The 15,364-nt window shown below is 40.6% G+C and overlaps 1 protein-coding gene across 1 annotated transcript in view; it reads right to left on the minus strand.

Annotated features, from left to right (window-relative positions):
• Window positions 1-8,171: 8,171 nt before the first annotated feature.
• Window positions 8,172-15,364, minus strand: part of SPAG6 (sperm associated antigen 6) — a 38,086-nt gene continuing 30,893 nt past the window's right edge. Inside the window, exons 10-11 of the mRNA XM_086741527.1 lie at window positions 13,283-13,428; window positions 8,172-11,086 (exon numbers count right to left, since the gene is read on the minus strand). Coding sequence (XP_086597653.1) covers window positions 11,020-11,086; window positions 13,283-13,428 — 213 coding nt within the window. The 3' untranslated portion in view covers window positions 8,172-11,019. The remainder of the gene's footprint in view (window positions 11,087-13,282; window positions 13,429-15,364) is intronic.

The raw sequence follows: 15,364 nt of genomic DNA on the forward strand, positions 1-15,364 counted from the left end.
TGGAATCCAATTGCTTTAGGCCCCAAAGCCAGTAGTGCCTTCCTCCCTTCATGTCTGTCTAATAGCTGACCCGCTGGCAGGCTGACCTGCCAGGCACACTAAATATAAAACCCTTCAAGGACCACAGGACAGTTAAAGAGAGAAGGAAACAGACTTTGCAGCTGTGCTTTCGCACATGTGCACTCTCTCACTTCCTCCTTCTCCATTAGCAGCCCTTGAAGAGTAAAGGTCTGTGCCAAAATGACAAACACGTGATTGAAAATCCCTGCTTCCACCTCCTCACCTTTCCTTGGATTTCTCTGGGGTTTGGAGAGCATCGTTTCAAGGTCCAGGATCACTCAGCTTTCCATTCTTCCTCTTCAGCTCGCTGGTGCAGACATGTCCACCCCTGTGCTGCAGGAAGGCCTGTCCATTTTAGAGGCAGGGTCTGCTGATGCTTATTCCTGCCTCTCCTCTACCCATGTCCTCTACAGACCCGGCCTCCGAGTAGGCAACTGGTAGAAGTCAGTGGCTCAGTCTGCCAGCTCCACAGGCACGCTTTTGGTAGCCAAAAATGGCCTGATTCATTTCCAAAGCACAGTCTGCCCTCACCCGTGACAGGGATATCTTAATCCATGCAGAAGGTCGCTGTCAGAAATACCATTAATTAAATGAAGCGGAGCCCCTGCGGCCGGTGGGGCAGACGCCCTCTGACTGCTGCAGCGTGCCACGGTAACACTCTGCCTTCCAGCGCTGACACCGCCCGGCACAGAATCAAGGGCTGGGGAGGAATTGAAATCAAGAAAGCAAGATTTAACAGCTTGTGTAGTCTGTCAGCCCCCGGTGCTGCGTGGTTTCTGCAGTGATAGGTAAAAGGTAAATTCTCTGCCTCTTCCGGCTCCTTTGGCTTCCCTGTTTGTTTAGGTTGTATCCTGAAGCCTTTCCTGCATTACTTCCCCTTTTCCAATGCCCAGCTGCACGACCTCGGAGATTGCTGAGCTCACTTTACAGGAGGACTGATGAGCCCAGCCCGAAGAGGGACCTCTGCTACCACTTAGAGGAGCTGCATCCCAGGTCCCCCTCCCCCAGCCCCTTCAACACCACCCACACAGCAATCCATCAGCATCACCGATGGAGCATCTGGGGGCAACATGTAATTAGGAATGATGCTGTCTGCCATTTATAGACATACTACTGCAAAGAAAAGCTGGTGAAAGTAATACCCACCGACAGACCTACCTTATAGTGTGCATCGAACGTTGATGGGGAAAAGCAACGGAAAGGTGGAGGAAAGATAGGGAGAGCAGAGAGAAGGATGAAGGCAGTAGCGTACTCCACGCGGCTTTACAACAGAGCAGTCATTAAAATACATGCTCAGAGTGATCATTATATAGTTGTCTGATAAAACAGTTTATTTGAAGTAATAAATGAATTCTGGAAAATAAGAACACCCTGTCTTGCTGGGTAAGCAGAGCTGCATTTGCTCCATGATCCCTTTACTGGGATACAACCCAGCAGAAATTGTGCAGGCACTCACATGCTACATTGCTTATGCGCAGGACATCATGGTGTTTTCCCCTCCTCTTGAAGTCTTTCGCTGCAAGAGATCTTCTTGGAGATTTTCCTCACAGCTGATCCAGTGTGGCTTGTCCCAAACGTGCCCGCTCCTCAGTTTGGAAATGTTTCTTTTCAATTATTTTCTATTTTTAATCTCCACCTTAATTTTTTTAAAAGTATTTTTTAAAAAATTTGGTGTGCTTGTCACGGCACTGTAAGCATTTAATATGCAGGCCTGTGTGTTTGCTTTCAAGGCATACATCAGCCTGTTGTCATAGCAAAAACCAGCTGTTTGTGAGAAGCTCTAACACTTCTGCCAAGACTCAGTAACTAAGCTTGGAAAAAGCAAAGTCAAACAAAAGGAGTGTGAACTATGACAAGTGATGTGTGGAGTGGTAACTTAGGAGGGCTGAAGGAGATGTGAAGAGTAATTACTCAAATAAACAAAAACACAGGACAAATTATTTAAGTGCATTACAAACTGGAATCAAGGAACAGAGGGAGTAGTTGAGGTCTGGAAAAGCACCATAAGGAGCTGAAGAAGAGATTATTGCATCTCTCCCACAGATAAAGTAATGTAGGAGATAATGTGCATCAGTTAAAGCAAATGAAAGAATTAAAAACCAAAAGGACAGAAAGACAAGATGAAGGAAATCCAGAAGAAAGTGATTGAACCACTATTTTGTTCAGCAGGAGAAAGGGACAGAAGCAAATGGACCAGCTGCCTGCTCAGGACCCAGTGATAAGGTAACAGAAGACAGTGAAGACAGACCTCAGTGCTGTGCTTTTGGGGCTATGGAAACTACTCTTCTAATAAGGAGTTTTTAAATTGCATTACGAAGCCAAATCAAATCTCTCAGTTGCTTTGTTCTTTCACTTGGTTTGCTAATCTGCAGCAGTAGAACTGATGGCAGTTAAACAGGATGGAATTTATATCAGGCTTAGAAATTGTACTCACTGCCTACATTTTCCCTGCAGAACGGCTTCAAATTACAGTGCGCTTGTGTGAAGTTGCAGAGTTTTGTCATCTAACCATTCCACCAGTCCAGAGCACATCACGGGAGCTGCGCCGCCGTCATCTGACTGCCATATGCCCGGGCCCAGGAACCTTCCTTCAATGCACAGTCACCCTCAAATCAACGAAAGTTTTTGCCTGGCTGAGAATTTGCAGGACCAGCTCCCCAGACAAGCAGGACAGCCTGTCTGCAGCACTGGTTAACTAACATCCATCTTTTATGTGTTATTCTTCATGTGTCTGTCACCCTAGGATTCCAACACACTAGCACCACATTTCATTCATCTGCAACAGATTGGAATGAACATTCAGCTGAAGTTTTATGAGCTTACTAGGGAATTTTCCCGAATTACCTTTCAGTTTTGTGGATTTTTTCAGTTCCTTCACTAGCTATTGCTAGGAGTACTCACACTGTGATCCTGACAGGTGACTTAGCTGTGGGTAAAAGGATCTCTAGCTGTGGTCCTTTGGACAACTCAGGTTGAGGGGAAGGGAAAGGTATAACCCTCCTTCAAGATTCAAATAATTTTCATTAAGATTACAGAAAATTACTTTTGGTCTCCAAGGAGCAGCAAAAATCCAGATTTCAGATCGCTTTTGTAGTTCTGTGTCCTTCCTTTAGGTGTGCAATGATGTAGCTCTGTCTATTTTCACACAGAAGGAATCCAGCTGAGAGCACATTTTATTATAACTCCAGATGATGTTCAAGAGGATGAAAACCTCATTTTTCTCAGGTGGTCAGAGAACAAGTCCCAGTAAACTGGCATTCTTTCCTCTCTTATCTGAATTATGCAGAGGAACTCAAATTGTTTATAAAGCTGTTCCAGAGATGTTTTTAAAAAGAAACACACAAAATGAAAAAAAAAACAAACCAGGAAAAAAAAAAAAAAAAGAGAGAGAGAGAGGATATTCCTGGACTTTTTCACCTTTTCAATTACTTTTCAATCTCATAAGAACAGTCATTTAGGTCAGAGTAGTTAAACTGCCATAAAACAGCTGCTAAAGCATTCTTCTATTGTAAATTAAACAGCAATTTTACCAAACATTCCCATTGCAGACTGCATTAGCATAAACTTTGTTACTAGTAGGTCACATCTGATATAAAAAGATACATAAACAGGGGGAAATGGTCCAAACTGGAGCTCCACACCTCACAGAGAAAGCCAAGTTTCCACCCTTGCTGTCAGACAGGGCAATGTATCACAGGCATAGCTACAGCTTCTTGAAATGGCAGCTTCTTAAAACGCTGTCATCAAAATGGTTCATTTTCTCCACTTTAACCAAGGGAATACCACAAGAAAATGAGTTAAGGTCAGCTAAGAATTGATCACACCAGTAAACACTAATAACACTTAGGACTCATAGCAGTTTTCGACTTCAAAGCACTGAAGAACGACACTGCTGGGATATCCTGCGGGGGTGGGAGTCCTCTCTGTGCCAGACCCAGCCAGGTAAGGCTCGTGCGCTGCTGCCAAATGGACACGGATGGAGGAGGCGAGAGGAATCCCTAATTCCCCCAAGCCCTATGGATATGTGCTGTACTCTGCCTTTTCCAGGGCAGGGTGGGGTCTTAACCCATGCAGTTAAGAACAGACTGATTTCAGCTCCATCTCTCTGGCTGTGATGGCATACAAGGCCTGCTCTCCTTCAACCCTGCCCAGCCTCCCACTGCCAAATTTCCGTCTCTCGTCTGCTCCAAGCCCATGTAGTCTTAACAGATAAGCTAGTGTAGGATTTGCTTTGGAGTGACTGAAAGCAATAAAGTTTAATAATATGAAACTGCTTATAGCATCACTGGTGTTATCGCTCTTTCCATTCCCATAAAACAAAAACATCTGTAGGAATCACAAGCCAACACTAGGCTGGCATGAGCAGCACTGCCACTGTGTCACCAACTGATACAGCCACCTGGTCCCAAAGCGGGAGATAGGGACAACAAGCTCCATGACCAAACTCTGAGATGGCTACAGCAGGAGGTATTACTCATGAAAGGAGGTAGGAAACTTGAAGCTTCCTTACATATTTCATACTTCAGACTGGACACAAGAAAAAAATTTTTTACCCTGAGGGTGGTGGAACACTGGCACAGGTTGCCCAGAGAGGTGGTGGATGCCCCATCCCTGGAAACATTCAAGACCAGGTTGGATGAGGCTGTGAGCAACCTGATCTGGTTGAAAATGTGCCTGCTCCTTGCAGGGGAGGTTGGACTAGATGGCCTTTAAAGGTCCCTTCCAACCCAAACCAGTCTATGATTCTATGATATTCATTGCCCAAAACAGGTAACAGCAGCAACACCAGTACGTTACTGGTTCTTCTCATCTCCCTTTCTGTCTCATGCCCTGCATAGCTGGGGATTCTGCCTCCAATACAGAGCATGAGCCATTCCCCAAAAGCTCTAGAAAGATTTTCCTGCCATTCCCTCATTTGAAGCACTGTTGGGGGAAAAAAAAAAAAAAAAAAAAAATTAATTTTATCACTTCTGCTTTGTTTCCAGCAAGAAACAGAGCTGTTCAGAGCACAAAGGAGTACAGGTGATGCAGATCCTGTGCCTGATTCTTTCTGCAGGGGAGATCAGGTGGGTGCTGTTGACCTTAATGGAAATTAGTGCCATAAAGCTGGCATTCACTAATGAATGAATTAGTGCAGAGGACTAATAAGAGCAAAGGACCTGTCAATGACCTGCTCTTCTCTGACTTGCTCTCCTCCAGCCACTAGAGATGCTTTACAGGGGCAAGTCTTGTGAAAATAAAGCCAGAAATCATTATGATTACATTTTGGTTGACCGTGCTTGCAAGTGTGCATGTATGTGTATACAGCAAGGGGTTACATAAAGATCAGAGCAGACTACAAATGGGAGCTGTTCTTTCCGAATTTTATACATTGCTTGAGTCATAAAAAATTAACTTTGCCCAACTCAGTAAACTCCCTTCCCTTTTTGTTCGTATTCACTCTAGTATATCCATCATTTTCGATCCTCTACTGATTTCCATTGTTGGGGCGTATTTTCTGTGACTTGAGAACCTGAAATTATGCTATATATCTTTGTAACTCATTGAACTAACCAGCATTTTTTTTTAATTTAGTAAGGAAACATTTGGCTGGGTGTGACCAAATAAATATTGTGTCTAAACCAACATAAATATACTTTGCACAAGGCTATAAACCTGTCTCAGCTCTAATGATATTGCAAGTCAATGAAGCTTCAGTGTTCTCATTAACACGATTCCATCAGACCTCTATGTTGCCTATTATTAATTTTTAACTTTAATTAATTATAGATTGTAATATAATTTATAGCACTGTGGCACAACAGAGGCTGAATCTTGGTAGTAATCCAACCTTTTAGGTTGATAACGGCTTTAACACTGACCTAATATTGAAAGGTGAACATGTACAGAGGCCATCAGACCCAATTGTAAAGAGGACAGCAGGGATAAAACACATCACTAGCCTGTGTCAGTGAAGACAAAACTTTCCTTGAGAGCAAAGGGCACAGATCTTGTCACAAGATTATTAAGAATTTTGTTGCCGATTTTGACACAAGAAATAATCAAGAACTTTGTTTCAAGGAAAGACATTAACACATTTTACCCCCTCTCAAAATTTAATTTTTGCTACAAAAGGAACAAAATACAGAATAGCTAAAGCCAATCTGGGTACCTATTCTTCAACTCAGTTTTGAGGTAGGAACAAGCATATTTTTATGAAGAAAAAGGAAGCCTTTCAAATATTTGTGGAAATCTGTTAAGATTATGATATTAGTACACTTGCATTGTTCCTCTCCATAGCTTGCTGATGCATGATAGTGAACACAACTGGTTTCTGCTACAGACAGTAGATCATGGTCCTCAGCACTTTGCTGAGCACTCAGCAAGCCTCATAATCGGACCTCTGGGTGGGAGGGAACACAAACAGCTACAAAATGTGTTTAACCCGAGTCACTTCTTATGAACAGGAGCACAACACCATTTCCTGGTTTAAAAGGCATTCTCATCATCAAAATATGCTTTAGTATTGCTTATATGTATTTCTCATTGTCTTTTGTGCAGTATCTAGAAATACAGTACAGCGGTAATAACGTAATTAGTATTTTCACTAGCTAAATTATAGAGCTGACTGCAGAATACAGCATAGTAGCATCAATATTAACAGTTAAGTATTATACCAAAATGACATCAATAGTTTTAGTATAGTCATGAGACACATTGTAATTTCCTCTTTCTCCAAGATCCCTTCAAACCGTGTTAGATGAGGAAATGCACAAAATCCACTGGCTTTTAGTTCAACTCAAATTCTAAAAATCAGCATCTCAAAGATTTCTTAGGTTATTTTTTTTATGTTCTTGAACAATATTCCTTTCTGAATATAGTATTAGTTATAAAGAACTTAAGTTCTGCTGCATCTACCTCTCACATGAATTTCATTTTCCCGGCACTTCTGCAAGTTAACAAAGGAGCATAACAGATACTTCACAGCTGAAGATGATGATACATAGGGATTTGTAATAATTATCCAAGACCATAAAAGCAATCCTCTGTCAGTGCAAGAAGTAGAACCACTGGCTTTGCAGTCTAGTGCTACTCCATATTTCCTTTCTACCCTGGTCACACAGATGTAAAAGTCCAACAACCAAGATACTGGACACCAAACAGCCATTAAGGAAGATACTGAGGCAAGCATGCATTCACAGATTCATCACCCGAACAGACAATAGTCAGCCACCCCTATATGCTCAGAAATCAGAGGAATCCAGTTTATACCAGAAGCTGAAGGCTATCCCACAGCATCCTCCATGCCTAAAACTCCCTTTTGGCCAAGCCAATTGACAACACCCTAAACCAAATCAAGAACACTGAGGATCTACCCACACTCCATCCACTTCCTAATTACAGTAACTTTATGCTTTACTGCACAAAATGAGATTGATTTCTTCCTTCAGCAGTTCCATTCAGCTCCTTCAACATTTTGTTCATTTATTTGTTAAGATGCAGATCTCCAGCAGATTGATCACTTCAGATGAGACAAAGCAATCTCTTGGTAAATCCCTCTGGAAATGCAGAACATATTATATGCACAAGAGTTGAACTCCTTGAATTTCCCCTTTTCAGATCCTCTTGGTTTCCAGTCACTCAGATAAAGAATGGAGCTTTTGTAGACCAGTTAATCCATCCACTGAATGAAACACGGTAAAGTTTTACACATCCACAAGTTCCTTCAAGGCCCTGGTTTACATCTGTAGATGTAATAATAGCTGTAGTAATGTAGACAAAAATCATGGCTCAGGCCCCCAGAGATGATCTTTAAAGACTTGGGTTGAAAAGTCCCAATGCTGCAGTCAAAGGAACTGGCAAAATTATTTAAGGGCTGTCTCTACTTACATTTATTTCTGCCAAAGCACTGGCTTAATTTTCTTTGTGTGTCTTAATAAGCCACCTCTCTGAGAGGGACTCTTACTTGAAATGCTTGTATGTCCTAAGCTCAGAAGTAGGTACTGTTGAGCAGTGAGCTGAGACAAACATCCAAAGGTGGTGTCAGGCTCAAGCTGCAAAATGAGCCTGTTCTTTGTCTTCTCTAGCATCACGGTGACAAACTAGCACGAAAACAGCACTTACACAATGAATTAAAATGCAAATCTATATTTTATTCTATGAAATTCAGACAAATGATACATACTTGAAGCCTGCCAGAGTAGCAATTACAAACATTAATATAGTTTTAGATGATGACTTAAGCCAGATAAGAGGATGGAATAGAAATACTGTACATCAGAGCTTGTGAAACACTAGAGGGAAAAAAAGCAACTCTTGCCCTAGTAATGTAAGCCTAAAATACAAATTAGCAATAATTCTGCTGTAAAGGGCTAAATCTGCCTTGTGCACACATGTACATACCTCCATGGAAGCCTCCAGCCACAAAGTGTAAGTACAATGCAGGGAAGCAGCGTGGTAGCAAAGGAGAGCTGAGGGGGTCTCAAAATACACGGGAGAGGACTTTGCACTGCCACAGCCTCATGGGATGTGGCGTCATCCAGGAGAGTCCTGTGACAAGAGGTTAAACAGCCACTGGCCTAGGGCAGAACAGCCTAGCTGGTGTAAAGATGTATTTATGCTAGGTCTGATTTAGATTGTGCTCTGTACAATCAGATCGCTTTGAAGGTTTGCCTTGTGCAATCATTTCCTTTGTCAGGAATCAGAAAAAGACTGTGAAAAGACTGTGAACAAATTGTTTAGGCATTGAAATTTAACCCTGTGGAATCCTTACAGTGTAGCACAGTGCGACACAGCAGGAGCACATTTGTCAGGGAACTGAAGCCTCTTTGCTCTCTCCGCACAAAACATATACATTAGCATTGTGTGGTGTGGGTGTGCTCCCAAGCACATGATGCAGCTATGGGTATGCAGCTCCGTGCCTACCCTGCCTCCCGTCTGCGCTGCAACTGCATTCAGCCCTCTGCACCATTTCTGTTCCATTAAGGAAAATAAAGGCTTCAGATCCTTCAAGACTGTCTGGAAGCCCTTCCATTACATTTTCCTTTTCATACAAGTTTTGATTTTTAAATACCCATAATGCATGTGAGAAAATTATCGAGTGTTACAACAATATTTTAAAGAGATCTAATGTTTTTCCACTACTGTCCTAGCATTAATAATGTCAGCATATCAACACCAAAACTGAAAAGGCATTTGGTAGAAGCTAGTCAGTTCCAAGGCTTCTCACAGTGATGTGGGCTAAGGAAAGAACCCAGCTGGTGTGGTTTCTATACTAGCATTCATGACACCAACAGCTTCCATCTCAGGCTCCATACAGCAAGGTACTCTGCATCCCCTGCTCCTCCTGAAGAGCAGTCTGAGAGCACCAAGTACTTCACAGCAGAAGCACAGCCCTCTGTAGAATTAAACCTTAACACAAGATAGCCCATTAATGGTTTTGTGAACTGTTGAAAAATATGCTGCCAAGAATAAAAGAAAATAGTCATTTGGAATTTGGCAGAGGAAGGCCACTCTAAATAACTTCCAACTGCAGTAAGTCTTTGCTTCTGTTGTACGGGCAATAGAAGAAACTATCCCTGTTTTAAAATTCATGCAGTTAATAAGTTTAAGAAAGCAGACAAGTTTCTTTCCTGTGGGGGTTTTCAAATATTGTCTTTCCTTGTGGCTGCCAGTATTTCAACATCCCGTTCCACAAAAAAAAAAAAAAAAAGAACACAAAAACCTGCTACATACCAGGAAAACAAAAATGTCTAAAAGAAAAAAAAAAAAAAAGTAAATGGCAATTATATATTAGTTAGTGAATACTAAAGGGCTGTATGCTACTCCATGCTGCTAGTACACCAGAAGTGTAAGCAGATTGTGAAAGTCTTTTCACTCTATATAAGAAGGAAAAATATTTCCAGGATGTTCTACAGACAGACAAGAGCTCATACCTCCAGTGACCTCCATGTCCCTGTGATCTGCAACTTCAGGACTAAGTTCCAAGTGTCTTTCAACTCAATTCTGCAGAAATTTCAGCTCTTGAAGAATAAGTACTGAGCAGCTCTAGTCCCATCACTCAAGTCAGTGGGACTCAAGTATCTTCAGGTTTCTTCTGAACATGCTCAAAACTTTGCTAACAGTGTTCCTGCAGCCAAGCAATTCTTCTCTCTTCTGAGCTGCACAAATTTGCTGCTGACCCAAACTGAGCTGAATCTCACAGAGTCCCTCTCCCCCTTTGTGCCCTTGAAGTTCTAAGTTTGCTCTGTCCTTTCCAAGAGGAACAATGATGCATACACCAAACATTATATTGCTCCTTCCCTCCACAGTAAATCCTGCCTTAATTAGGAGGACTTTTGCAGAAGACTTATTATCTACCATGCCAGGATCACCACATTATCCTATCATGGAGAATTCAGCCTGTTTATCATCATCAGATCTGATTATTTATTTATTTAGCAGCTACTAACATGTTTGGAGATGCAAAATCACATCACTTTACTTTCTGCAAGATAGCGGTAGGAGATATCTCACTGCAGAATGGATTCCATAATTAGAAAAAGCACAGGGGCCAGCTTTTTCCCGCTCATCAAGCTTGGGAAGCTCTAAACAATATGCAAAGACAAAAGGGGAAAATGGATACAGTACTGAGAAGGCTAAAATTTGAATGAGATAATAACAAACCTTTCTTGTGGAAGGAAAAGGAAATGACTGATTCTAAAAAAGCTTCTGTGATAAATCATCACCCCTGCATGAAATTCCATTCATATATGCTGCAATATCTGGTAGCAATGTTAGAGAAAAACAAAAAGGAACAAAAACTTAGCAACAAACAAGTTTATAAAGAACAAAATACAGCTTGCTGGAATTGCTGAGCTCTTTCAGTAGTTCAAGCAGTAGAAGAAGATTTCAGAATCTAACAAGAGTTTCAACAGCTGTATTTGCATTACAGTCATAAAAGCATAAATGTGAAATACAGCTCTAATAAAAACCTGAAGTTTATAAAACTGGATGGTAATTTTCCACCCTTTCCAGAAGTATCTCAGAATATCCCGGGGAATAATACCTGAAAGAGAAACATTTTGTTCATTAGACTACAAGGCATGTTCTGTGCTAAGGAATGAAACACTATTCATGTTTCTATTGATCAGGAAAAAATCCTAGCGTTAAACACTGGTCTAGGAATTCTACAGTTATTCCCCTACAATGTTTTAAGAGCCTGCTTTTCAACTTATGTTATCATTTATTCTTGGAAGCCAGGTTTTAAAAAATACATGCACCTTCTTTTAGGGCATGTAGGTAAGTGGCTAGTCTTTAGACAGGTTCAGCAGCCATAAGCATTGTCTTTACTGAGAAATGTAGATATTAACTTCTTTTGAAATTATGACCTTTAACAAAAAAGCATGAGTTTACACAGAACCATAGGCTGCCAGATGACAACAGTCTACTGCTGTTCATCAAACATAAGCAGACACCCCAAAGCTAATGTGAAGTCTACATCAATGGAAGAGATTCTGGAACAAAAAAAAAAAAATATTATCACAATGACCTTCTGTCTCTAATGCCAACTCAAGGACGGAGATTATCCAATAGGTTTTCATTAGAGTAGGACTCTATGGTGCCACTATTGTCCTGCTGTCATTCAGTTGGTTTTCCACAATGCACCAACTACATGCTTCCAATATGCAAGCATCACCAAAACTGTATTTAGTTCTTGTTTTCCAGGTTAAAAGTATCTGGAATTTACTACTGTGTTTTTCTAAAAACATACATCTCAGTACATTTCTGGTTTTGCAGGCATGCAAATTGTCATCTCTGAGCCCTGGAAGCTTTAACTATAGAGAAGAACACACTTCCATGTAATGCATGCCTCAAATGTATTCAAGCCGATGTCCCAAATATTTTCACACTGAAGGAAGATCCATTTACCTTGTTGATTTTCACTTTCTGGATGATTTCTGCATAATGTAACTCTTTTTAAAACTCATATTAGTTCTCTGATTGTAAAGCTAACTTTTCAATGCATTATTATATTCATTCTGCAAACAGCCTAAAATAACAGGTCTCCAGGACAAACCCAGAGCTGGAGTCTATTATAGCAGCTGTGCCTCGGGCAGCACAACCAACATCAGGCAAAGCAAGAGATGCTCAAAGGGCCCCTTTTCTTTATTACATCCCAGCCTACATAAGTAACCTTGTTTCATTTACAGGGGAAAAAAAAACCAGCTGTAACAAAGAAACATTAATTATATCCAGAAAAGAGTAAGCAAATGTCTTCTTTCCCTCTGAAGTATTAATATTTGTAGCTGCAGAATAAAGTTTCTTTATGATTTCACTTTCCCCACTTGACAGCCACTGGTCTTTCCTTGTGGAGACAAACGGGGCTTCATTTTGCGTGACTGAGTTTGTAGCTACGATTAGCTGAAGAACTCTGCTGCTATAATTAAAATTGATGATGCAGATTTTCAGAGCCTGTAGAGGGAGTGCACGAGTACAGCATCGTTTTGATGTGCTGATGGAGTGAAGGGCCAGTAAATGGATATCTAGAATCTAGGAGGGCATTTCTCTCATTATTACAATTTAGGATGGTGACATTTTGACTGTAAGCTATTTAATAGTGTTTCTGTATTCATTAAGGGCAAAGTTCAACTTGGTGCAGACAGCTGGTGTATGGTCCTTTTATATAACACTTAAGCCTCATGATGAGGCTGGGGGAGGAAGGGCAGCTGTGGGCAGAGCAACTGTGCAGAAGAGCCTCTGGACCCTCTGCACATCAGAGGAAGTTTCAAAGGAGCCTCTGAACACACTAGTTCAGACAGGCTCTCAGGGAAGTCAAGGACGCAACCAAAGATTTGCCAATACCTGTATTTTGGAGACTGAGTAATCCATAAGTAAGTTACCAAAATAACCTAAACTTCCCACAGACATTTATTAATATGTGAGCAGTTGTGCTGAAGCCTCAGAGTCTGTCTGGGTAGTGCAGGACTGACTTTTCTTCCCAGCCTGATTATTTGGGCTTTGTTTACAGACAAAGAAATTTTATTTAAAAAAAAAAAAATTAGAAAAAATAAAGTGTTCAAAAGCATGCATCTAGTGGTTGTTACCACTGCGGCAGTTAAACAAATGTTATGCTGTTTTATTAAAAACAAAATTCAAGTACAAGTTAAATTTATATTTTAAATCCTTACTTTGTGTTGTTCCTGTGAAAAACATCTAACAATGTTACAAGTATGAAATTTTTTTAAAAATTCATTTTCCCTACCTTACTACTTCCTCTGGATAGCAATTGTTAATAGTGTCGATATATTCCTGAAGGAGTGACCCAGGCTCTGCTTTTATTTCTTGAATCTTTTTAAGTCCACCAGTTGTTACAAAGAGACGACGTGCTTTACTGTCATGTGGTAACACCTACACCCAGAAAAGAACATTAAAAAAATATATATATATTTTCTTTTAAAGGAATCTCTGTGCTACTAGGCTCAAGTATTGCTTACCTATTTTTTAATTCAGAGGACACATAAAATGGAACATCAGAGATACAACATTTGGAATGACTACTGTATTTTAACACCCAGTCGTATAGCAAAAAAATCATAAACCAGCCCTTTATGGTTATAACATAATTCAACATGTACTTCAATACATAACATATATTAAAATAATTAATTGAATATTTATATTTTCATAACTAATATTTCTTGAACTATTCCTAGAGAGACAATATGATTGTGGAGATTAAATAGATAATAAAAAGAGAACACTAACACGGAATAACAACAGCATCTGTTTCACTTAAGCCAAGTTATTCAGGTCTTTATGTCAATTCCCACAGTTTAATTGTAGAGCAGAATGTTATATCATTATAATGATCTAGTATAGATTAGAGCATGAAAACAATACTGAGAATTGTTGCAAGTGAACAATGCAGCCTTGAAGCATTACATGCTACTATTAAACTCCTAGATATTAAAATCCTACAACACATTGTGTAGCCATGGAAGCCTTTTACAAACACACACACTCACAAAGCAAGAAATGTGAAGTTTCTGCAGCCAAAGGGGATGAGAAGCAGAAATGATCAGACAATACATTCTGCGCTCCCTGAGTGATGCCAATACGCAGCTCTGTCCAGAGGACAGGAGGGAGGGAGGGAAATGGGGGCTGGGCCAGGCAAAGGAGAATGACAGCATGTAGTCCATAGGCCCACAGGGCTGCAATAATATTAAAAAAGAAAAAGAGGCGGGGAGGAAAAAAAAAAAAAGAGAGAGAGAGCGAGATAATGTAAGACGTCAGCTGCATCTACAATAAAACCAGACAGGTTTAAAACCAACTCAGATTTACATACTAGGGGGGCAAAAGCATTTTGTAAGCCTTCACACTGGTCAGACAAATCAAGTCATAAATTTGACCATATCTCAGTGTAAAAAAAGAGCCTCAAAGGAGGAAGGGATGGCCTAAAAGGATGAAGGAAAAAAAGGATGAGATTTCTGCCATGCTTGTAGGCAAACAGCTTTCATATATGTAGTCTCTGTAGGCTGTACAAAATCAGCAGACAGGTAAAGAAAAAACAGGAGCATAGAGACTTCTCCCTATTATATGCTCCACAGAAGTCTCAGGAACAACTGTGATTGTTTTGTTGTGGGAACCGAAAAGATGGCTGTTTCCACATATCTCCCACAAGAACTGCCAAGGAGGAACTAGCAAGGTGACAGGATATGGCCCTTTCCCTGCCTTCCTCCTCCACACTGTGACTGCCAGGCTGGATAAGACAGCAGAAAACTCTCTTGGAGACACAGTCCCTTCCCGTAGTCCAGACTGAGACAGCACGGAATTGCACAGACTTTGAAAAGGATCATGCTAAAATGACACAGTCCAGCACCAAGAACAGATAGCATCCCGTTCTGAGGCATAGCTCGGAAATCAGGCTTTTACTGTGCTATAAATAAGCCCACAGAATTAATACACCACAGGTCTAAGAATAGGAAGTTCCCAAGCTATGGTACAGGAGAGAAGAATGTTTTTACTGTAGAGAATTTAGTTTTAAATGTATACTTCAGAAAAGCAAATGCCATACAAATATAGTTTGTTTAATACAATGTAGAAGAAAAAAAAAACAAAACAAAACTTCAGCTGACATGAAGGGTACAAAACCACTTCAATAGCAAACAACATTCAAATCTTCAATAGCAAACAACAATTCAAATTCAAATAACAACATTACCCAAATCACTGGGTAACCAATTACTATGCACTCTGCTCATTAATAGCTCCAGTCAGCACACCAAAGCAAAAGACACTGGATTCTGCACAAATCTCCAATCTTTTACAGACTTAGCAAGAAGAC

Source organism: Chlamydotis macqueenii, chromosome 2 (assembly GCF_036417535.1).
Source record: "Chlamydotis macqueenii isolate bChlMac1 chromosome 2, bChlMac1.mat, whole genome shotgun sequence".
Lineage (NCBI taxonomy): Eukaryota > Metazoa > Chordata > Aves > Otidiformes > Otididae > Chlamydotis > Chlamydotis macqueenii.